This window comes from Mesoplodon mirus, assembly GCF_964341445.2.
Source record: "Mesoplodon mirus genome assembly, chromosome: X".
Classification (NCBI taxonomy): Eukaryota; Metazoa; Chordata; class Mammalia; order Artiodactyla; family Ziphiidae; genus Mesoplodon; species Mesoplodon mirus.
Genome location: NC_138981.1, coordinates 43,393,474 through 43,419,936, shown reverse-complemented (window position 1 = coordinate 43,419,936; position 26,463 = coordinate 43,393,474). Strand labels below are relative to the sequence as shown.

Genomic DNA, 26,463 nt, shown 5'->3' with positions numbered 1-26,463 from the left:
AAAAAATAAATAAAATAAAATTTAAAAATTCAAGAAAAAGACATAAATCTATTGAACAATATGGAACAAGTGAGAAAAATGAAGTATTAAGGAATGAAATACTAAGGTGAATGTAGTCATGTGCCACAGAACAAGGCACAAGAAGGAGAGAAAAGGCTTGTGATTTAATACAGACAACAAATATAGAAAAGGCAGGATATATCACAGTCAACTGTACAATTAGATACAGAGAACGAGTTAAGGTATGAGTTTTGCAGTATCACAGTATATAGATCAAGATGGGTACTGAGTAAAGAAAAGAAGGGAACTGGGGAATATTTTCTCAGAAGAATGGATGATTCTATGTCTGGGGCAAGAAATGCATAAGATCAACCTCAAATATCATGTTGAGCCAAAAAGCAATGAGGCTATCAAAAGGCCAATAGGGTTTTATCAAAAGGATACAGGAGCCAGCTTGAAGAGGCTCCTAATGACCAAAGATGAGACATGGTGAGATCAGAAGGAATAATGCCTGCAATTTATCAAAACATACGGAATATATAAAGTCATGAGCTCATAATGATATTCAGAAGAGACACAAACAAAATTCACTGAACACCACTATAGGTTGCTAGGGCACTGACTTTTTACTCTGAAAATCGATGCTTAATTATTTCTCCTTTATTTACTCTGCTTTTCTGATATGAAGCATATTTCAAGTTAGCCAAACAGCTCAGTGTACAAGAAGTTCTGTTAACATCCATTAATAAATGCAGAGGTAATGACACAATTAGAAAATGATCATTTTGAAACTCCTAATAAAATAACTGGATCAGGCAACAATCATCAATGGCTTTAGCATCTCATAGGGAAGACTGACAGGAAACTCTACAATAAAAAGACTGTCACCACCTGAGCCTAACAATATTGGCATCACTAGAAGTACAACAATCAAATATTATGTGCCATCTCATTATAGGAAATAGTACCACCTGTGAAATATTCCCCCCAAAAAACTAAACCTGAGTGTAAACAAGGCTTTGATTTAACTTCTAAGCTACAAGAACTATAGAGGAACAAATTAAACAAACCCATGCATACTACAGGACAACTGACCACATTTCTTTTACAAGACGAAGGCACGAAACAAACAGGGGAGGGGGAACACCTGTTTCTGGTTAAGAGCGATATAAGATACAAAATAACCACATACAGTGAGTGAGTGTGCCAGTTTTAGATCTGGATCAAATTAACTGTAAAAATACATAAAGAATGTTTTAGACAATTAGGGAAATTTGAACATGGACTAGTTAGTTGATGATATTAAGACACTGTTAACCATGTTAGATGTGATAATACACCCCACTTAAGAAAACATTTGTGTAGCTGTCAAATTGTTAATGGTATAAATCTTATGGTATATAAAATATATCTGAATAAAACTGTTATTAGAAAGCATTCATTTTTAACTTCACTTTGTTTAAGACACATACTGAAATATTTAGGGATGAAATGACAAGACGTCAAAATTTGATTAAAATATTTTAGCAAAAAGGAGAATATATAGATTATTTTTTAAAGTATGGCAAAAGGTTGATAAAACTGGGGGATGGGTACACATGGGGTCACTGGAAGCGACTTCTGAGTAGAAACAGTACATTTGGAAATTTGCAAAAAAGAGTTTAAAAAGCATTTCAAACCGAATAAATATTGAACTAAAAAGAAAAATTTGATAATGTAGGGTTTCCAGTTTTGCAGAGAGTAGAAAGTTTGAATTAAGGTAGAATGGAATATGCTTTTATTCAGGATCACTAAAAGAAATACAGTAGATATATCTTTTAAAGTCAGACATTTATTACTGAAAGTTCCTGTATTCTACAAAGACAGTATAATCTAGAATTCAGAAATACAATTTTGGTAGAATTACCCAAGTATGTAACTTGGTTGCTATCCTTTGAATAGGATATGAAGAACTTCCAATAAGTGACTTAATTTGCCAACAAAGAAACATCAACAGGGCTTCCCTGGTGGTGCAGTGGTTGAGAGTCCGCCTGCCAATGCAGGGGACATGGGTTTGTGCCCCGGTCTGGGAAGATCCCACATGCCGTGGAGCGGCTGGGCCCGTGAGCCATGGCTGTTGAGCCTGCGCGTCCAGAGCCTGTGCTCTGCAATGGGAGAGGCCACAACAGTGAGAGTTCCACGTGCCGCAAAAAAAAAAAAAGAAAGAAAGAAACATCAACAAAAAAGGTGGACAAGTGCATCAGTTTTGATTAACATGTGTGGACCCTAAATTAAAAAAAAACTACACCACCAACAATGTGCTTTTTAAGCAGTTCTATTTGTCTCTCTATCTAATGATAAGGACTACAATTACTTCAAAGTGCTTACTTCAAGTGACTATTTCAAACTGAATTATGAGGTCAACAAGATCACTGGTCATGTTTTTACTGTTTTAATGTGATTGTCTTATCAAATAGCTTGCAGTAGCTTTAAATCTAAATATTTGAACTGTCATGAAAAAATTGTGAGACTTTGAAGTAAACAAAAAAGATTTCTGGATATCCTATCTAATGAACTCTTCTGTGTTATTTAACATGACCTTGGAACAAGTCACTGTCACGTCTCAATTAGGTTACAGCAACAGCCTCCCAGCTGGTCTCTCTGTTTCTCCCTTAGAGTAACCAGAATGATAAAAGCTACATTTTAAAGGGACCATGGCATTCATATGCTCTAAAACCTCCAGTAATATGTCTGTATTTTTCTTATTTTTAATTGTTCTAAAAATAACTGACAGTTTAAAGTAATAATGTGAACAATGCATTAGGTGTTTATAGCATATGTAATAGTAAAATATATAACAGTGACACAAGGATGGGAAGGAAGATTTGAGAATATGATGTTATTAGGTCCTTATATACTACAGGTGATGTGTATAATATTATTATAAGGTGGACTCAAATTATTTACATATGTATACTGTAAAACCAAAGGTGACCATTAAATAAGATTTAGGAAAAGTGGTATAAATAGTAAGTCACTACGGGAGGTAAAATGGAATCATTACACAATACCCAATTAAACAGAAAAAGAGGTAACAAAAAACAAAGAACAAATGGAACAGAAAGCAGCTAGCAAGATTGTAGATATTGATCCAATGATATCAATCCCTTTCAATATGAATGGTGCAAACACACCAGTTAAAGACAGACTTCCCTGGTGGTGCAGTGGTTAAGAATCTGCCTACCAATGCAGGGGGTACGGGTTCGAGCCCTGCTCCGGGAAGATCCCACATGCCGTGGAGCAACTAAGCCCGTGTGCCACAACTACTGAGCCTGCGCTCTAGAGCCCACAAGCCACAACTACTGAGCCTGCGAGCCACAACTACTGAAGCCCGTGTGCCTAGAGCCCTGCTCGGCAACAAGAGAAGCCACTGCAATGAGAAGCCCATGCACCACAACAAAGAGTAGCCCCTGCTCACTGCAACTAGAGCAAGCTCGGGGGCAGCAACGAAGACCCAAGGCAGCCAAAAAAAAAAAAAAAGACAGAGACTGTCAAATTGGATTGAAAAGCAAGAACCAACTATATGCTGTCTACAAAAAATTCACTTTAGATACACAGACTTTGATAAGTTAAAAGAAAAGGGATAAAGTTTTATGATGAAACACTAACAACCAAACAAAAGCTGGAGTAGCTGTATTTCAGGCAAAGCAGATTTCAGAACAAGGAAGATTATCAGAGACAAAGAGGGACATTACATAATAATAAAGGATTCTTCAAGAAGACATAATCCTAGATGTGTATGCACCTAACGACAGAGTTTCAAAATTCACAAGGCAAAATCTGATAGAGTCTGAGAAAAGAAATAGACGAATCTACAATTACAGTTGAAGACTTTGACACTCCTCTCTTTAATTCATAGAGCAAGTAGGCAGAAAATCAGTAAGGACATAGATGACTTGAATAGCGCTATCAACCAAACCGACCTAGTGGACATTTATAGAACATTTCAGCAAACAAAAGCAGATTATATATTCTTCTCACCTGCGCATAGATTATTCACCAAGATAGACTATATTCTGTACCAGAAAACAAGCCTTAACTTATTAAAGAAAATAGAAATCATACAATGTGTGTTTTCAGACCATAACAGCATTAATCTAGAAATCAGTAATAGAAACACATCTGGACAATCTCCCAAATGTTTGGAAATTAAACATTATACTTCTAAATTATCCATGGATCAAGTGAAAAGTCTCAAGGGAAACTACTACATCAGGGGTCAGCACACTTTTTCTGTAAAGGGCCAGATGGGAAATATTTTAGGCTTAGTGAGCCATACAATGTCTGTCACAACTAATCACCTCTGCTGTTACAGTGCAATAGCAGCAAAACATAATAAATAAAAGAATGAGTGTGGCTATGCTCCGATAAAACTTCATTTAAAAAACGTACAGTAGGCCATACTTTGCCAAACCCTGAATTGAATGAAAATACATCATATCAAAACTGGCAGAATGCAGCTAAAGCAGCACTTAAAGGAAAATTTCTAACACAAAATACATATACAGTCAATCCTCATTATTTGTGGATTCCTTATTTGCTAATTGCTTACTTGGTAAAATTTATTTGACCAAATAGGTAAAATATTTTACTCAAAATCAATACTTGTCTTTTCATGGTCATTCATGGACACACACAAAGTGGCAAAAAATATGAGCTGCCTGACATGCATGTTTCCAGGTAAATTTGAACAAAGTGATGCTCTGCCTCCTTGTTTCAGCATTCATTCTGTAAACAAGTGGCCTTTTCACAGTCCATCTAGTGCCACATTTTTATACTTTTTGTTGGTAATATCAGTGTTTAAAATGGCCTTCAAATGTAGTGCTCAAGTACAATCTAATGTTCCTAAGCTTAGGAAACCTGTGATGTGCCTTACAAAGAAAATGTCTGTTAGATAAGCTTCATTCAGGCACAAGTTACAGTGCTGCTGGCTGTGCGTTCAATGTTAATGAATCAAAAACATATCTAAATGAGGTGTCTTTAAAGAGAAGCACACATACAACAAGGTTATACTGATTGGTTGAAAGAAATGTTGTGACCAGAGACTTGCAGGAACCTAGCCCTGCATTTCTCCTAGGAGTAGCAATTCAGTACTCACTGATTCAGTGTTCACAGCAACTTTATAGACTAGACCTACTGTGAATAACGAGAATCATTCTATTAGAAAAGAAGAAATCAGTAACCCAAACTTAAACCTTAAGAAACTAGCGAAAGAAGAGCAAATTAAACCCAAAGCAAATGAAAGGAAGGAAATAAATATTAGAGCAGAAACCAATGAAACTGAAAAGAGAAAAACAATAGAGAAAATCAATAAAACAAAAATCTGCTTCTTTGAAATTATCAATAAAGTGATAAACCTCTGTCGAGGCTAATGGGAGAGGGAGAGGCCTCAAATCACCAACAGGAATATAAGAAGGACATCACTACTGATCCTACATACATTAATAATAAGGAAATACTATAAACTCTACACCTATAAATTTGATAACTCAGATGAAATGAAACAATTTCCCAAAAGACAAAAATTATCAAAATTCACCCAAGAGGACAAATATATCTTGAAGAGCTCTCTATGTAATAAATAAATAAAATGTATGGCTAAAAATCTTCCCCCCAAGTCTTCAGGCCCAGATGGGTTTCACTGGCAAATTCTACCAGATATTTAAGGAAGAAATGATACTAATTCTCTATAATCTCTCCAAGATCACAGAAGAAGAAGGATACTTCTCAACTCATAAAATGAGGCCAGCATTACACTAATATCAAAGCCAGAGAAAGATACTACAAGAAAAGAAAACCACAAACCAATACACTTCATGGACAAAGATGTAAAAATCTACAATAAAATATTAGCAAATTGAATCCAGCAATATATTAAAGGGATAAAACTTCATGATCAATGGGGTGCATCTCAGGAATACAAGGTTGGTTCAACATTCAAAATTAACAAAAGTCACTCACCAGATTAAATGACTCAATAATAAAAAAATGACCATCTCAATAAATACAGAAAAAGCATTCAACAAAATTCAACATCATGTGTGATAAGAAATCAACAGGGACTTCCCTGGTGGTCCAGTAGTTAAGAATCCACCTTTCAGTGCAAGTGATGCGGGTTCAACCCCTGGTCAGGGAACTAAGATCCCACATGCTGCGGGGCAACTAAGCCTGAGCGCCACAACTACTGAGCCTGCATGACACAACTACTGAGCCTGCATGCTCTGGAGCCCACATGCCACAACTAGAGAGAAGCCCATGCGCTGCAATGAAGAGCCCGTGCACCGCAACGAAAAGATCCCACGTGCTGCAACTAAGAACTGACACAGCCAAAAAAACCCAAAAAACCAAAAAAGCCCCTCAACAAACCATGAATAGAATGAAACTCCCTCAGTCTAATAAAAGGTATGTATGAAAAATTTACAACTACCATCATTCTTAATGGTGAAACTGAACACTTTCACTCTGAGGTCAGAAACAGGGCAAGGATGTCCTCTTCTCACTATTCTACATAGCATAATAGTGGAAGTCCTAGCCAACATAATAATGCAAGAAAAAGAAATAAAAGGCATGTCAAAGAGACAGAGGAACTAACCTAAAAGAGCTCCCAAAGGCTAAACTGGAACAATTTGATAGTATTGGACTATAACCCAAAGAATAAAATACATATCTATGAGTCCCTACTGATAGACATAAATGACTGAATAAATAAATGGGAGAGAAGGGACAAATCTTTCTTACAGAATTCCAAATAATGTATGTAGATACTCCCCTCTCTAGGAGGTGGAGCTTAATTCCCTCTCCTTGAGTGTAGACTGGTCTTAGTGACTCAACTTCCAAAGATCATAGAAGGAACTTCCAAAGAGTATAGAAAGGGGAAAAAAGGAAATTTACAGTGTTCAAGAAACCTGGCAGATACCACCTGAACCAAGTCACTAAGGTCAACATCACCAGCATTAAGTCATGTTGCTATCACGTGCCCTATGATGTTATGTGATGTGACGTGATGAGAAGGGCACTTCGCCTCTTCTCCAAAACCCATAACCCCAGTCTAACCAGAGAAAACACCAGACAAACGCAAACTGAGGGACATTCTACAAAATAACTTACCAATACTGCTCGAATATTTCAAGGTTATGAAAAACAAGGAAAGACTAAGGAACTGTCACAGATTAGAAGAGATTAAGGAGATATGATGACTAAATGCAATGTGGGATCGTGGATTGAATTCTGGAACAGAAAAAGGACATAAGTGAAAAATACCTGGTGAAATTTGAAGAGAGTTTATAGTTTGAGTAAATAGTATTTTACCCATGTAAATTTCTTAGTTTCAACAAATGTATCATGCTTATGTTAACATAAGTGGAAGGTGAGTTTCAAAACTCTCTGTACTACCTTTGCAATTTTTCTGAAAATCTAAAATTATTCCAATGTAAAGAGTTTATTTTAAAACAAAAATGTCTAGTAGATTCTCATCTCACTCAAACTAGAAGCCACAGTCTCTACAGTGGCCTACAAGGCCCTATATAATGATTCCTCCTTTACTACTTCTCAGATCTCATCTATGTTTGTAGAATAAATGAATATGACCCTCTAAAACAAAGGAACCCAAATCTGACTAATCATCAGAACCATCTGGGGAACTTCTTTTTTTTTTTTTTTTTTTTTTTTTTTTTTGCGGTATGGGGCCTCTCACTGTTGTGGCCTCTCCCATTACGGAGCACAGGCTCCGGACATGCAGGCTCAGCGGCCATGGCTCATGGGCCTAGCCGCTCCGTGGCATGTGGGATCTTCCCGGACCGGGGCATGAACCCGTGTTGCCTGCAACAGTAGGTGGACTCTCAACCACTGCGCCACCAGGGAAGCCCTGGGGAACTTTTTAAAATGCAGATTCCAAGGGAATCTCTCAGAGATATTTGAATCAGTCTTTCTGGGGTGGGAGGTGGAAATTTAAATCTTTAACAGCACCCCAGACGGTTCTGAGAATCAGTCAGATTTGGAAGATTCTCAAGATGAAAAACACAAGGAATTCTCTCATTAGGTTGTCAAATAGCTTCATTAATTGAAGGGAAATAATTATGACTACTTTAACTGAAGAGGAAAACTTAGAGACTCTAAAGTATAAACTATTTGAAATAAAAGTGAATTTTCAAATGAATAAGTCCATCCCCCTGCTAAGAACAGTGGTTTGCAACTGGGAGCAATTTTGTCCCCCACAGAGCATTTGGCAATGTCTAGAAACATTTTTGGTTGCCATAACTGGGGCAGTGTGCTATTGGTACCTAGTCAGTAGAGGCCAGAGATGCTGCTAAACATCCTATAATGTACAAGACAGCCCACCACAGCAAAGAATTATCTAAAATGTCAACAGTGCTGAGGCTGAGAAACTCTCCTCAGAATGACTGATGGCCACTTTTACATAAGGACACAATCCATCCAACACCTGCTGGAATATCTCCACAGACAGCCTGCTCATTATTCTACATCCATCAATGCACTATTGGGCAGCTTAAAATTTTCCCCCAACTTTTCTTTTGAAAAATTCCAAACATTGTAGAAAAGTTGAAAGAATAACAAACATCCATCTGCTCTTCACTTACACCCATCAAATGTTAACATTTGGCCACGTTTGCTTTGCCACACACTATACACATACACACACATGCACACACAGACATGCACAAACACAATTTTTTGTTTTGCTGAGCCATTTGAAAATAGCAGACATCATAACACTTCAGCATGCATCTCCTATGTAACCACAGTACTACTATCATACTTAAGGATACAACAATAATTCCAAAATATCATCCTCAAACTTCCCCAGTTGTCCCCAAAATGACTTTTACAGCTTTAGAGTTCACCCCACCCTAATCCAAAATCCAATTAAGGTTCATTCCTTGCATTTAATTATTAGGTTTCTTTTAATCCAGAACAGTCCCCCATTGTTTTTGTTTTCCAGGACGTTGTCTGAAGAGTCCTAGCCAGTTATCTTGTAAAATGTCTTCTATTTTTGATTTGTTTCAGTTTCCTCATGGTGTCATTTAACATGTCTTCAGATTTCCTTTCTTTCCTATAAACCAGAAATTAAGTCTTGGCTCGATTAGATTCAGGTAAAATATTTTTGGCAAGAATACTTCATAGATGATGATGTGTATTTCTCATTGCATCACATTAGGAGAAATACAATGTCAGGCTGCCCTGCCATCAGTGATGTTAAGTTTGATCACTGGGTTAGTGTGATGATCATCAAATCTCTGCTCTAAAGGTACACTTCCCATTTGAATTAGAATATGTAAGTATCCTATGTTTTATCAACTTTTACCCCAATAGTTTTAGCATCCACTGATAACCTTTGTCTGAATTAATTATTACATCAGGGGTTAGAAAATGGTGATTTCTGAAGTCTATCATTCCTTCTACGTTTATTAGCTCAGAGTATTCTATAAAGAGCAGAAGAGCTTTCCTTATTCCCTCCCCCCCGCCCCCCTTTTTTTGGTGTTTAATACACATTTATTAACTGAATACATTAAATACTGTTGATTTTTCAAATTAGATAAAAAGCATGGGCTGATGAGTTTTATGGAGATATTTCTCAGATTATAAAAACAAATTTTAAACAAGATCTGTGACTACTTAGTTGAGAAACTGATTATTACTGTGAGCCAATTTGGGGTCTTGGAGAAAGGGTCATTTCAAGCTAATGGAAGAGTGCCTCTTTTAATAGAGGATAGGAAGCTTGTAGATCATGGGAATGTCTAGCAGTCATTCATGATATCCGTGTAGACCATATAGTTAGGTAGATTCCAAGCTGGCTGGGCACGCTGGTCCATAGTTCAGTGCCAATTTCATCTCCCCTCTTTTTTATTATCACTATGGATGCATGGATTTCTATTGTTGTTTAATCAATTCCCTTCATTATTGTTTTTGATGCTCAAATTGTCCCAAATTTGGCCAGTGGAAACTTCTTGAGACTCCTTCAAGCTGGCTCCTGTGACCCTTTGACATGACTTCATTAGTCTTTGACCACTTCCTATGGACATCTCTGGTTTTAAAAGCTGTTTATATGATATTTATTTGCTGAAATTCCTATAACATCTGTCCATTGGTTTTGGTTCTACTTTTTTCAGGAACAGAACATTTTATTTCTTCCATGTGGAATGTTATGTGACTTAAACACATATTATGGTTGGGTTGGAGCAATTCTGTGAAACCGCTTCACTAACATTACACAAGTATATAAATCATTAATTTGGGCCTACTCATATGCTCACTTCATCCCTAATCCTCATACTTTAGGATGTCTATTACACACACTTATTACTTAATTCAGTTTCTGAAAGCTGCTGAGAGTTTAAAGATTTGTTTCCAATGTTCCATCAAATTTTCCCATATCAAAATGGCTGCATCAAAGGAGCCGGGTCATAATTTCCTATATATGATCTGGGATAGATTCATGCACTGGTTGGAGCCAGTCCTTGGTACTACTAGAGTAACCACTAAGGTATATGAAATACTGCATTACTACTTAAGGGCCAAATCGCACCCAGCATTAGTTATTAAAGTTATCCTAACAATCCTCCAATATTTTCATACAGGTTTTTGCATTTTATTACAACTTATTTATACATAAAGAGCATGTAAATGCAGATGTGCCTTCTTTCTACGGTATATCCAATCAGCATTACCTATTACCATATATATTTGCTCAGGCCGGTCAAGAAAAGCCTGATGAGCCTAGAGCAAAAAATGTCCCTGCCCTAATAGATGAATGGTACTCTGTCTTCTAGAATACATAGAGGCAAATAGCAACACTTCAGGAGGGCACAGGAACTCTAGTTCCTCTGTTTGTAGACATATTTCCGGTATCTGACAACTTAATCAGATCATGTTAAATACACAGAATAGTATACTGTTTTATTTATATTTCTTATTCCTTTTCCAGTATGGTCAAAGCACACTGAAGGCAGAAAGAATCCTTATCAAGTGCTTTGTAACTCTGGGCAGGGAGAAGGAAATGGTCACTCACTATAGTACAATAATAATAATAAAATAATAAAATACATAATAATAAAACGTGACTTTCAAGAACGAAGGTGATAGAACAGGGAAAAAAAACCTAATGCCTAATGTCTAGGTAATTACATATGGCTTTTCGAAGGATGTGAAATTTTGACATTTCTGAATAGTAATAGGAAAAACATAAAACAAATGACAAAGAGAAGACAATGTAAGAGAAATACTAAAGGCAAGAGTAAATCAAATCAACAGGTCAAGGGAAAAACCACAAAAGTATACCAATCATCCAGAAGGTACCTTTGTTCAGAAGAGGAAGGAAGTCAGGTGCTTTTTCCCGAAAAACCCTTTGAGCATCTTCAGCTTTCAATGACACCTCCTTTGTCTGAACCAGGAAAAAGCCTTTACCAACCAGCTGTGGGAAACAAAATTTCATTTACATTTTAAAATGACCTGAGACTAAAACAATATTTTCCAATTCTACAATTTTTCTGTATAAAATGCAACACAGTGCTCTGATTTTTGTTTTAGTTATAACTGTAATTAATTCAGGGTGTTTGCTATAAACAAGTTTTCACATACACAAGATTCTTTCTTCCAGATGGGTGGTTCTGATTAAGAATTAGTACTGCCACTCCAATAAAGACGTTAAAAAAAAAGAATTAGTACTGCCTACTGTTACAATTAAGGGTCAAATAAATGTAAATTAGCCCTCAAAATTTTAAACTTTATTAAAAAATTTTTGTTGACTGAAACTAACAGAAGCTTTAGTTTGGTGATACTGTTCAGTGAGAGAATGGTTAAGTAAAGTATGGTACATTCACAAGACAAAATACCATAGTTTGTTAAATATAACAAATAATGAAAGGGGGAAGCTTATATAATACTGTTAATTTTAAAAAGCATGATTCAAATTTATATACTATAGCACAATAATGCTAGAATACATTTATGGAGTACTTACTATGTGCCAGGCAGTTTTATGTGTTCTACATGTAAAACACGTTTAACCCTCTCACGAGGCAGGTATTATTATTACTCTCATTTTACAGATGAGAAACTAAAGCACAGAGTGGTTAAGAAATCTGCCCATGGTCACACAACTATTAAGGGACAGAGCTGACTTGAACCCAATTAAACTGATTACAGACTAAATAAATTAAAAATTATTCCTACAAAGACAATTCAAGGTACAGCACATTATGGATGATTTTTAAACTTATTTCTACTCTTCTTTATTTCTACAGTTCTCTACAATGAGTATACATTAATTTTTAAAATAATTATGAAAGTAGTTTTTAAAAATGCAAAGCGATTCAACCAATTAAAGCCTATTGAGTTTTTAATTATAAAAGTAACAAATAGGCTCAATATAGAACATTTATTTTTTTAAAACATTAAAAAAATAAAAAACAGAAACAAAGAAATATCAACCAAAGTGCTACCACTCAAAGATGCCACTGCTATACAGGTATACTTCCTTTTCTTTGGCCATGCTGCATGGCTTGTGGGATCTTAGTCTTAGTTCCCCTAACCATGGATGGAACCCATGCCCCCTGCAGTGGAAGCATGGAGTCCTAACCACTGGACCACCAGGGAAGTCCCGGTATACTTCCTTTTACCCTTCCAGTTTTCATTTTCCCCCATTACAGAAATAATACATGTTTTATGTAAAATCCATAGAGCTACGAACAAGTAAAGAAAACCCTGCTCTTAATCCACTTCCTAAAAAGAACCACAACTCTCAACATTTTAGTATATATAACTCTCCAGACTTATCTACTTTAAAAAAAATCAGATACGTAATATTCTACAAATTTTCACTTACTCGGTTGTGAACATTTTCCAACTATTCTACTATAAAATCAGTTTTAATGGTTGATAGTATTTCATTCTATGGCTACGTTATTCCATACTATTTCATCAAATTGGATTCAAACTCAAATCCTTTTCCAGAGCCCTCAATGCTGCCTCAAAGAGAAACATCCATAAAAAAGTAGCAGAAAATTACATAAACATCACTGCCAGATAATGACTGCAAAGTTACTTAAATTATGAGAAACAATCCCACATCTGTTTCTAATTCTCTAGACTGCTCAATACCTCTCATTTTATAGTCAGACACATAAACTGACAAAAGTAAGATGATTAATTCAAAACACTGTTACCTAAAAACAATGAACTATGAAACTAGTATATTTATTTTGATATTTCACTGCAGACATGTGAAGAGACTCTTTTTCATGAAAATTCTTCTACTTTTAAAGACTTGAAAATAGAGGTAACTACCCAACTTAAATTATACAATACTTCCAAACAATTCCAACTACTTTTACTTTAATTTATCCTGTGCTTATCTGTGATATAGTTAAGAGGCAGCAAGAAATCTGATTTTTAGGTAAGAAAACCGAGGCCTAGTAACTTCTCTTGACTCCTATGGAATGTACTTTCTGGTTTGCCCAGTTTTTCTGGACTTCCTACTCTCTAAAGTTTTACACTTCCTACCTTAAAAAATCATTATGATATGTTTAATTTACGAAAACACTATGAAACAAAATTCTGTGCTAGTCCTAGGGTTTAACAAAACCAGAGTTAGCAATCATAGTTCCAGTCTAAGCTGTTCTAAGACATTTGTGTTATGATACGAGAAAAGACTCAAGTTTCATTTTTTTCCGTCTCAGCATTAACTAGCTTCTACACATATTTTCCAGGGAACTCGAGCTTCATTTTTTAAAAAATATGTAATCGCTCTCTTGATATGTAAGTTACCAGTCTTTCAGCACGTCGTGATACCCTCTTCACGTGTACTCAGCATTTCCTTCTTTTTGTTCTCTTAATTCTGTGATTTCAGAATTAGTCAGGATAACTCTAGCCAAAAAGTCCCAGGGTTTTTCCTTCTAGGCTGGAGGGTAGTATCTGCCTTGCCTCCACACATTTTCAGTCATACTCCAGCTCCACCAGGCATTTATCAACTTTCCTTTACCACTGAGGCAGCATAATAGCATCATGCTTAAGGGTTAAGACTATGGCCTACAAAGCCAAACTGCCTGGATTTAAATCATGGCTCTGCTACTTACCAGCAAGTGACCTTTTGCAAGTTACTTACCTTCTCTGTGGCTCATTTTTCTTATCTGTATAAAGAAGAACAATGGCACCTATTTCATAGGTTATTCCTGAATTAATTCACTTAAATACTGTACAACAGTCACCTGACATATAATGAACACTATATTAACTGTTAGCTATTATTATTATTGTCATCATTTTTGTTACTGTTATTGCTGGATTTTTATTTAAATTATTTTGTAATCCAGAAGGACATCTAAAGAACATCACTCTTCCTGGTCATATTGCAAAAAGTGCACACAATGGTGTCATTTTGTACAACAGATATCAAAAGTTAAAAGGTTAAGAACATCTGGTGACTCATGAAGAATGACAGTGTTTGTTTTGATGGCTTTTTTCTTTAAACGTACTGTACATTCTTTATGTCCTCTCCTCATTATCTACCAAAAAGGAGTTTAACCTGAATAATTACCTCTGCTTTTTAAAAAAATCACCATACAGTATAATGAAAATGTTTAGCTCTCAGATGTTGGATTAACATGTGATTAGATAGCTCAAAGGCCAGAGCACTTTTTCTATATCTCACCAGATCCATAGCACATTTTTATCAGATTGGCATAATCAAGAAAGAAAATATCAAAGTCTTAAGATTATACTTGGCTTCTGTTGTTTTGAAAACTGGACCTCAGATATACTTTGTGGATTTCAGACATGGGTTTTCTACATTGTAGAATGTATAAGCTACAGAGAGGTGGTCATTTTTCTAGTTTTTTTTTTCTAAAACCATTCCTTTTGACAGAAGTATTACAACTTAAAAAAAATCCATTCAAAAAGAGTTTTCCATTCACCTCTCCATTTCTGGAAGTTTGATTTTTAAATTGAAGACTCTTTCTGAAGAAAGCCTGATAAATGACTAATCAATACATCCTACTGCTGCCTCCCCACTGGAGGAACTGCTGCTTCTGGAGCCCCTAACCTCCACATGCCCATTTATTTTTCAAGTGAAAGCTGCTACCCAAAGAACCCTTCTCTACTCCTGAAAGCACTGAAAGCTCCTGCTCGTGAGTCCACAATCTCTGCTGTCCCAGCTGCCACCTCATTGTTTCACACCAACTTCCTCTTCATGGCAATAGGGCAAAGGAAAGTAATGTGGAGGTTGCTCTCAGTCAAAGCGGGCTCCAAAAGTTGTATGCCTAAATGCCTTTCCCACACCTTAAACAGTTCAAAACTCCAAATAAATTTCCCCACTAAATAATTATAAAAGGTCATGCTTTACTTTGCAGTACTACTTTTGTGAGCTCCTGTGGAAATCAGTTATGATAAAGAATGGAAGTTCTTTGAGGGCAGAGAATTTTGTCTATTTATCTCCAGTCCCAGCATATATTTCATCAGCTCTAAACTGCCATCAATTGTAAGATGCATTTCAGAGGAGCAAAACTGTGGAAAACAAAGGTGCATCCTATAATCAATGAAAGACGGTGATAGAGTAACCTGCACACAATGAGTGCTTAACAGATGCTTCCTGAATTGAATTGTTTTTAAAAAGTTTCTTTGGGAAAGTATTTGAGGCCTAAGCAACTAGCTTACAGATAAATCTGTAGGGGGCAGAAGACTATAATTTAAGGATTGCCTGTATTTCTAATAGCCAATTTGAAAAGAATGGACGCTCTCCAGAAAGTGGTGTGTTTCTATGTAGGTGTATGTCTGTTTCTCTTCTCTCTCTTCTCCTTACCTCATCAATTAGTTTCCTGGCATTTGCGATAGTATAATCACCAGCAAATAATACCACTAAGCATGACTCATCACTGTTCTTCTGTCTCTGACCCCGGGACACTGGAACGATACTTCTACTGGCTTCTGTGGAAAGGCGGACAGCTTTGAGCTCTTCAGTAGTAGGTAGAGGAACATGGTCCTGAATGACAGCATCTTCTGGAAGAAGGCTCCAATTGAGTTCTCCTGACACAGGTGTAAAGTCATGAATGTTACTCCAGGTATTATTGAAGATACTGAGCCCTGCATCTTTGAACTGGAAAGCTAATTCAGGGTAGTACCATTGAAAACAGCCAAACTTGATATTCGTGGAAGACTCAATAATGGGCTGAGTGGCACAGCACAAAAAGACTTCCAGCTTTCTACAATCCCGCACACGAAACTGTTGGCAGGCTAATGCGCACTTGCAATCTCTGCAATTCCGGAAAAACACACTGCCTTTCACCGGTCCCAGAAAAATGACACAGTTAGTACAGTCATCAATAGTAACTGTAGCAGAGTGATCAAAAATATAGATGTTACAGTTCTCACAGTCTTGAATGAGAAACTGTTGTCCTGCCACTTTCCCAGGTAAGCGACCTACTGTTTCATCCTTCAGTCCACTGAACATGTAGTCTTTCGGATCAACCTGCAGGAACAAAACACAGATCTTGAGTATTATTGACATTATTCAGCAAACATTAATTGTCTACTGGGAGTCAGGAACGATTTTTATTGCTAAAATAATATGTTCCAACTCTTACTGACTTTGCGACATAATAAGAAAATGAGCAGGACAAAAAACCTTTTTTTTAATAAATACATAAAAGGCATGGGGGGAGGAAAGGGAGAGGAAACTGTTATAGATAAAGAAAGACTCAGGACGTACCAAGCAAATGATGTGTGGACATTGTTGGATCCTGTTTTAACATATCAACTGTAAAAGTACTTTTTGGAAACAATTGGGGAAATTCTCATACATACACACAGCATACTGGATGATATTAAGGAATATTTCAGCTTTGAGCCTTTTCTTTTTCTGATGCTTCACTTTTAAAAAACTTCTGCGTCCTTAAAACTTCTGAACTTGGAAATACACCCAGATTGGAATATGTTTCTCTATCTTTCCATAAATTGATGCCTGGGTCTTAGTTTCTAAACCCTGACTGATTTCTGCAATATGCTACAGAAAATGGAAGCACCTGAAGGCCCAAGAATCACTATATGTCAGAATTTGCATCTACAAATTTGATTGAAACATTTACTGAGCTACTCCTACAATGTAAAATTTTCAAATTTCACCATTTCCATCTTTAGGCATTTTAAACTAAAGCTCACAGAATCTTTTAAACAGTGTGCCTGGAATCTGTTACATTATTTTTTAAATTTTAGCTGACCTCTCAAAATATAGTCATTAAGAGACCATTTTGATTTTTCTAAATTACTTTTAAATCTACTTGTACTGTCCTAACCTCTTTGTGAATATTAAATTTCATACAAAACTATTCATGTACCAGAAACAGGCTCCCATAGGTAAGGTACACAAAAACTTGATTATTTACAAAGGATAATTTAATCATCTTAATCGTTAGCAAACTAGCTTAAAGTGACTTATTCAGTATTACACAATAAATGTTGTACTCATCAGTTTTACACAATGTACTAGAAGTAGTATTGGTCTGTAGCATGAGGCAATAAAAGACACAGTACAGTCATCAATAGTAACTGTAGCAGAGTGATCAAAAATATAGATGTTACAGTTTTCTAGTCTCAATTTTGTCACCTATGAGCAACATGAATGAAAAAGGCACTTTAACTTTCTAGATTTTCATTCAACCATTCAGCCATTTGAACACCCAATAGGAGCCAGACATTGTTTTAAGCACCAAAATGAATATGACCAACTCTTTCCATAAAAGAAGTGAACACTAACCTAAACAAATGATTTTAAAACAACCTGGCTGTGTAATGAGAGATGCTCAGAATATTCTGGAAATACAGAGGAGGGACACCAGGTGCAGGGGAGGTAGGGGTGTAAGACTTCCTGTGCAGACACCAGAAATACAGCTACACGTGGAACAACTCCTACAGAACACCTACTGAACGCTGGCATAAGACGCCAGACCTCCCAAAAGGCAAGAAACTCCCCACATACCTGGGTAGGGCAAAGCGGAGAGATCCCCACACAGAGGATCGGTGCCGAGCGGCACTCACCAGCCCGAGAGGCTTGTCTGCTCGCCCGCCGGGGCGCGCAGCGCTGGAAGCTGAGGCTCGGGCTTCGGTCAGAGCGCAGAGAGAGGACTGGGGCTGGCGGAGAGAACTCAGCGTGAAGGGGGCTAATGTGCCACAGCTAGCCGGCAGGGAGTCCGGGAAAACTCTGGAGCTGCCGAAGAGGCAAGAGACTTTTTCTTCCCTCTTGGTTTCCTGGTGCGCGAGGAAAGGGGATTAAGAGCGCTGCTTAAAGGAGCTCCACAGACGGGCGCGAGTCGCGACTGAAAGCGCGGAGCCCAGTGACGGGCGTGGGATGCTGGGGCTGCTGCTGCTGCCGCCAAGAAGCCTGTGTGCGAGCGCAGGTCACTGCCCACACCGCCCTTCCGGGAGCCTGTGCAGCCCGCCACTGCCGGGGTCCCGGGATCCAGGGGCGGCTTCCCTGGGAGAACGCACGGCGCGCCTCGGGCTGGTGCAACGTCACGCCGACCTCTGCCGCTGCAGGCTCGCCCCGCACTCCATGCCCCTCCCTCCCGCCCGGCCTGAGTGAGCCAGAGTCCCCGAAGAGGCTGTTCCTTTAACCCTGTCCTGTCTGAGCAAAGAACAGACGCCCTCCGGCGACCTACACGCAGAGGCGGGGCCAAATCCAAAGCTGAGACCCAGGAGCTGTGAGAACAAAGAAGAGAAAGGGAAACCTCTCCCAGCAGCCTCAGAAGCAGCGGATTAAAGCTCCACAATCAACTTGATGTACCCTGCATCTGTGGAATACATGAATAGACAACACATCATCCCAAATTGAGGAGCCAGGAGTCAGTGCTGTGCCTCTGAGGTGGGAGAGCCAACTTCAGGACACTGGTCCACAAGAGACCTCCCAGCTCCACATAATATCAAACGGCAAAAATCTTCCAGAGATCTCCATCTCAACACCAGCACCCAGCTTCACTCAACGACCAGCAAGCTACAGTGCTGGACACCCTATGCCAAACAACTAGCAAGACAGGAACACAACGCCACCCATTAGCAGAGAGGTGGCCTAAAATCATAAAAAGTCCGCAGACACCCCAAAACACACCACCAGACGTGGACCTGCCCACCAGAAAGACAAGATCCAGCCTCATCCACCAGAACACAGGCACTAGTCCCCTCCACCAGGAAGCCTACACAACCCACTAAACCAACCTTAGCCACTGGGGACAGACACCAAAAACAACGGGAACTACGAACCGGCAGCCTGCAAAAAGGAGACCCCAAACACAGTAACATAAGCAAAATGAGAAGACAGAAAAACACACAGCAGGAGAAGGAGCAAGATAAAAACCCACCAGATCTAACAAATGAAGAGGTAATAGGCAGTCTACCTGAGAAAGAATTCAGAATAATGATGGTAAAGATGATCCAAGATTCTATTTCCCAGATCCAAAATCTTGGAAATAGAAAAGACAAAATGCAAGAAACAGTTAACAAGGACCTAGAAGAACTAAAGATGAATCAAGCATCGATTAAAAACACAATACATGAAATAAAAAATACTCTAGACGGGATCACTAGCAGAATAACTGAGGCAGAAGAACGGATAAGTGAGGTGGAAGATAAAATAGTGGAAATAACTGCTGCAGAGCAAAATAAAGAAAAAAGAATGAAAAGAACAGAGGACAGTCTCAGAGACCTCTGGGACAACATTAAACGCACCAACATTCGAATTGTAGGGGTTCCAGAAGAAGAAGAGAAAAAGAAAGGGACTGAGAAAATATTTGAAGAGATTATAGTTGAAAACTTCCCTAATATGGGAAAGGAAATAGTTAATCAAGTCCAGGAGGCACAGAGAGTCCCATACAGAATAAATCCAAGGAGAAATACGCCAAGACACATATTAATCAAACTGTCAAAAATTAAACACAAAGAAATCATATTAAAAGCAGCAAGGCAAAAACAACAAATAACACACAAGGGAATCCCCATCAGGATAACAGCTGACCTCTCAGCAGAAACTCTACAAGCCAGAAGGGAGTGGCAGGACATAATTAAAGTGATGAAGGAGAAAAACCTGCAACCAAGATTACTCTACCCAGCAAGGATCTCATTCAGATTTGATGGAGAAATTAAAACGTTTACACACAAGCAAAAGCTGAGAGAGTTCAGCACCACCAAACCAGCTTTACAACAAATGCTAAAGGAACTTCTCTAGGCAAGAAACACAACAGAAGTAAAAGACCTACAATAACGAACCCAAAACAATTAAGAAAATGGGAATAGGAACATACATATCGATAATTACCTTAAATGTAAATGGACTAAATGCTCCCACCAAAAGATACAGATTGGCTGAATGGATACAAAAACAAGACCCATATATATGCTGTCTACAAGAGACCCACTTCAGACCTAGAGACACATACGGACTGAAAGTAAGGGGATGGAAAAAGATATTCCATGCAAATGGAAATCAAAAGAAAGCTGGAGTAGCAATTCTCATATCAGACAAAATAGACTTTAAAATAAAGACTACTAGAAGAGACAAAGAAGGACACTACATAATGATCAAGGGATCGATCCAAGAAGAAGATATAACAATTGTAAATATTTATGCACCCAACATAGGAGCACCTCAATACATAAGGCAAATACTAACAGCCATAAAAGGGGAAATCGAAAGTAACACATTCATAGTAGGGAACTTTAGCACCCCACTTTCACCAATGGACAGATCATGCAAAATGAAAATAAATAAGGAAACACAAGCTTTAAATGATACATTAAACAAGATGGACTTAATTGATATTTATAGGACATTCCATCCAAAAACAACAGAATACACATTTTTCTCAAGTGCTCATGGAACATTCTCCAGGATAGATCATATCTTGGGTCACAAATCAAGCCTTGGTAAATTTAAGAAAATTGAAATTGTATCAAGTAATTTTTCCGACCACAATGCTATGAGACTAGATATCAATTACAGGAAAAGAGCTGTAAAAAATACAAACACATGGAGGCTAAACAATACACTACTTAATAACGAAGTGATCACTGAAGAAATCAAAGAGGAAATTAAAAAATACCTAGAAACAAATGACAATGGAGACACGCGACCCAAAACCTATGGGATGCAGCAAAAGCAGTTCTAAGAGGGAAGTTTATAGCAATACAATCCCACCTTAAGAAACAGGAAACATCTCGAATAAACAACCTAACCTTGCACCTAAAGCAATTAGAGAAAGAAGAACAAAAACATCCCAAAGTTAGCAGAAGGAAAGAAATCATAAAAATCAGATCAGAAATAAATGAAAAAGAAAAGAAGGAAACGATAGCAAAGATCAATAAAACTAAAAGCTGGTTCTTTGAGAAGATAAACAAAATTGATAAACCATTAGCCAGACTCATCAAGAAAAAAAGGGAGAAGACTCAAATCAATAGAATTAGAAATGAAAAAGGAGAAGTAACAACTGACACTGCAGAAATACAAAAGATCATGAGAGATTACTATAAGCAACTCTATGCCAATAAAACGGACAACCTGGAAGAAATGGACAAATTCTTAGAAATGCACAACCTGCCAAGACTGAACCAGGAAGAAATAGAAAATATGAACAGACCAATCACAAGCACTGAAATTGAAACTGTGATAAAAAATCTTCCAACAAACAAAAGCCCAGGACCAGATGGCTTCACAGGCGAATTCTATCAAGCATTTAGAGAAGAGCTAACACCTATCCTTCTCAAACTCTTCCAAAATATAGCAGAGGGAGGAACACTCCCAAACTCATTCTACGAGGCCACCATCACCTTGATACCAAAACCAGACAAGGATGTCACAAAGAAAGAAAACTACAGGCCAATATCACTGATGAACATAGATGCAAAAATCCTCAACAAAATACTAGCAAACAGAATCCAACAGCACATTAAAAGGATCATACACCATGATCAAGTGGGGTTTATTCCAGGAATGCAAGGATTCTTCAATATACGCAAATCAATCAATGTGATACACCATATTAACAAATTGAAGGAGAAAAACCATATGATCATCTCAATAGATGCAGAGAAAGCTTTCGACAAAATTCAACACCCATTTATGATAAAAACCCTGCAGAAAGTAGGCATAGAGGGAACTTTCCTCAACATAATAAAGGCCATATATGACAAACCCACAGCCAGCATCGTCCTCAATGGTGAAAAACTGAAACCATTTCCACTAAGATCAGGAACAAGACAAGGTTGCCCACTCTCACCACTCTTATTCAACCTAGTTTTGGAAGTTTTAGCCACAGCAATCAGAGAAGAAAAGGAAATAAAAGGAATCCAAATTGGAAAAGAAGAAGTAAAGCTGTCACTGTTTGCAGATGACATGATACTATACATAGAGAATCCTAAAGATGCTACCAGAAAACTACTAGAGCTAATCAATGAATTTGGTAAAGTAGCAGGATACAAAATTAATGCACAGAAATCTCTGGCATTCCTATATACTAATGATGAAAAATCTGAAAGTGAAATCAAGGAAACACTCCCATTTACCATTGCAACAAAAAGAATAAAATATCTAGGAATAAACCTACCTAAGGAGACAAAAGACCTGTATGCAGAAAATTATAAGACACTGATGAAAGAAATTAAAGATGATACAAATAGATGGAGAGATGTACCATGTTCTTGGATTGGAAGAATCAACATTGTGAAAATGACTCTACTACCCAAAGCAATCTACAGATTCAATGCAATCCCTATCAAACTACCACTGGCATTTTTCACAGAACTAGAACAAAAAATTTCACAATTTGTATGGAAACACAAAAGACCCCGAATAGCCAAAGCAATCTTGAGAACGAAAAATGGAGCTGGAGGAATCAGGCTCCCTGACTTCAGACTATACTACAAAGCTACAGTAATCAAGACAGTATGGTACTGGCACAAAAACAGAAAGATAGATCAATGGAACAGGATAGAAAGCCCAGAGATAAACCCACAGACATATGGTCACCTTATCTTTGATAAAGGAGGCAGGAATGTACAGTGGAGAAAGGACAGCCTCTTCAATAAGTGGTGCTGGGAAAACTGGATAGGGACATGTAAAAGTATGAGATTAGATCACTCCCTAACACCATACACAAAAATAAGCTCAAAATGGATTAAAGACCTAAATGTAAGGCCAGACACTATCAAACTCTTAGAGGAAAACATAGGCAGAACACTCTATGACATAAATCACAGCAAGATCCTTTTTGACCCACCTCCTAGAGAAATGGAAATAAAGACAAAAATAAACACATGGGACCTAATGAAACTTCAAAGCTTTTGCACAGCAAAGGAAACCATAAACAAGACCAAAAGACAACCCTCAGAATGGGAGAAAATATTTGCAAATGAAGCAACGGACAAAGGATTAATCTCCAAAATTTATAAGCAGCTCATGCAGCTCAATAGGAAAAAAACAAACAACCCAATCCAAAAATGGGCAGAAGACCTAAACAGACATTTCTCCACAGAAGATATACAGACTGCCAACAAACACATGAAAGGATGCTCAACATCTTTACTCATTAGAGAAATGCAAATCAAAACTACAATGAGATATCATCTCACACCAGTCAGAATGGCCATCATCAAAAAATCTAGAAACAATAAATGCTGGAGAGGGTGTGGAGAAAAGGGAACACTCTTGCACTGCTGGTGGGAATGTGAATTGGTACAGCCGCTATGGAGAACGGTATGGAGGTTCCTTAAAAAACTACAAATAGAACTACCATATGACCCAGCAATCCCACTACTAGGCATATACCCTGAGAAAACCATAATTCAAAAAGAGACATGTACCAAAATATTCATAGCAGCCCTATTTACAATAGCCCGGAGATGGAAGCAACCTAAGTGTCCATCATCGGATGAATGGATAAAGAAGATGTGGCACATATATACAATGGAATATTACTCAGCCATAAAAAGAAATGAAATTGAGCTATTTGTAATGAGGTGGATGGACCTAGAGTCTGTCATACAGAGTGAAGTAAGTCAGAAAGAGAAAGACAAATACTGTATGCTAACACATATATATGGAATTTAAGAAAAAAAATGTCATGAAGAACATAGGGCTAAGACAGGAATAAAGACACAGACCTACTTGAAAACAAAAAACAAAAAAACAAAAAAAAACACGACTTCCTGTGCAAAGTGAGAATGAATAAGCTGAAGTTCACCAGGTAAAAGGGGTAGGAGTAAAGGATCCTCCCTTCCCATATCAGGCAAAAGTGAAAGAATGAAACAAAATAAAACTCTTCAGGGAGTGTGAGGAAAAGTGAACATGGTTTGGTGTTACCAGTGATACTGCAATGGGAGCAAATGAAGCTGGAGAGGTAGGAAGGGGCCATATTATGAAGCTTGGAAGTTTTCTGTGGACAAAGGGCTACCACAGAATGATTTAAATAAGCAAAATTTACATTTTAGGAAGATTATTCTGGTAAGAATAAGGACAAGTGGCGTGTGGATCAGAGAGGCGGTTGCAGTCATCCAGAAAGGGCTGGAACTAGAGCAGTGGTTAGCAGGGAAGAGGAAGATGGAATGAATTTGAGAAATACTGAGGAAGGAGAATCAGCCGATTTAGTAATTCAATGGCTGTAGGAGGTAAGGCAGAAGGATGGGTCAAAAATGATTCCTAGTTCTCTAGTCCAGTATTTTTCAACCTTTTTGACTACAATTCACATTAGTAGATTCTCCAGCACAGCCCAGTACCTGTATTTATGAGTATCTGTACATGTACACATACCAATGAAAGAAAAGTTTCACAAAATAATACTTACCCTTATTTTGTGTTAAACCCCAAATATTTTCTATTATCCCACCCACAGGTTTGAAGAAACACTGCTCTGGTTTATGTGATTGGATGTTGGTAGTGCCACGCACCAAAAAAAAAAAAAAAAAGAAAAGAAAAAAAAGAAAAAGAAAATATAAGAGGCAGCACAGGTTTAATGTGGGAAGAGGTGTTCAAGCTATTCCATTTCTAGGATTTTACAGGTGACACACATATATAAAGGTACAGTGTTCCAGTTTGGTCTCTGTCAAGATACTGAACTAGCATAGTTGCTGGTTCCCAATTATCCAAGATCAATCTCAAACGGACCAAGTAAGAAAAATACCAAGAAAAGGGGAAACTATGAGACACCCCTGTAGTGGGTGTGGGAACAGAAGACAGAAAAGGAAACTCAGATTTCTTCTCTTGTTTCTCCCTTCCCCAAATCTTGAGACAACAATGCTTCCCCTACACCTGCTAGGACTCAGACCTCTGGTCCAGATTTCCCTGGGAGCAAATTCCGGGCAGGGCAGAAACCCTGTGCTGGCAAAGAGCTGAGAAAAATGGGTGGGGATTAATTTTGACAGTGGTTCAGGACCTCTCCAAATCCTCAGAACTGGCAAATTAAAATCTAAGAAGTGTCTTCTAATGCTGCTTCTCAAGTACTGACTGGTCAAGTGAACCAAAAAAAAAAAAAAAAATCAACAAGGGTCTAGGAGATCCAGACCACACAATGAATGTTTGAGTTCTGCACCCAACTAGTAGAGTATACTCACATTTTTTTCTCAAGCACACATTGAAGGATTTTTTAAAAAATCATGTACTAGTACTAGAGCATAAAGAAAGCCTCAACAAATTTTAAATAATAGATAACTTACAGGCTATTATATGCGACCAAGATGCAATTAAATTAGAAGTTAATAACAAAAGATACTTTAAAAAATCTTTGCCTATTTGAAAATTTTAAAAACACACTGCTAAATAACTCAAGGATTCAAGAAATCATAATCAAAACCTAAAAATACTTAGGATTAAATGTTAAAAATTAAAACACCAGCTATGGAATGCAGCAAAAAATGGTGCTTAAATAGCTACAATAAAACTCTCAAATTAATGAGTTAAATGTCCATCTTAAGAAATTAGACAATAAATAGAATAAACCTACTTTCTGTAGTAGAAGGAAAAAAGATAAAAATAATGGAGAGATTAATGATTTAGAAATCAAATATACAATAGAAAACATCAGCAAAGCCCCAAATAGGTTTTTTTGGGGGAGAAAAACTAAAATTTGGGAATTCCTTGGTCGTCCAGTGGTTAGGGCTCCACACTTCCACTGCAGGGGGCATGGGTTTGATCCCTGGTCGGGGAACTAAGATCCCGCTAGCTGCGCAGCATGGCCAAAACAAACAAACAAAACCAAAAATTAGGCAAACTTCTGGCATGAATGATCAAGAGAATAAGAACAAAAACAGTATGAATGAAAGGGGTGTATAATTATAAATAAAGAAGTTAAAAAGAGAATAACAACAACTATATACCAACAATTTAAAAAACATTTTGTCCATGAAATGAATGCATCTCTTAAAAAATAACTTACCACAGCG

General features: G+C 37.5%; 1 protein-coding gene across 1 annotated transcript in view; it reads right to left on the bottom strand.

Annotated features, from left to right (window-relative positions):
* The window catches only part of RP2 (RP2 activator of ARL3 GTPase), a 45,166-nt gene that overhangs the window by 7,893 nt on the left and 10,810 nt on the right, over positions 1–26,463 (bottom strand). Inside the window, exons 2-3 of the mRNA XM_082610013.1 lie at positions 15,851–16,516; positions 11,353–11,467 (exon numbers count right to left, since the gene is read on the bottom strand). Coding sequence (XP_082466139.1) covers positions 11,353–11,467; positions 15,851–16,516 — 781 coding nt within the window. The remainder of the gene's footprint in view (positions 1–11,352; positions 11,468–15,850; positions 16,517–26,463) is intronic.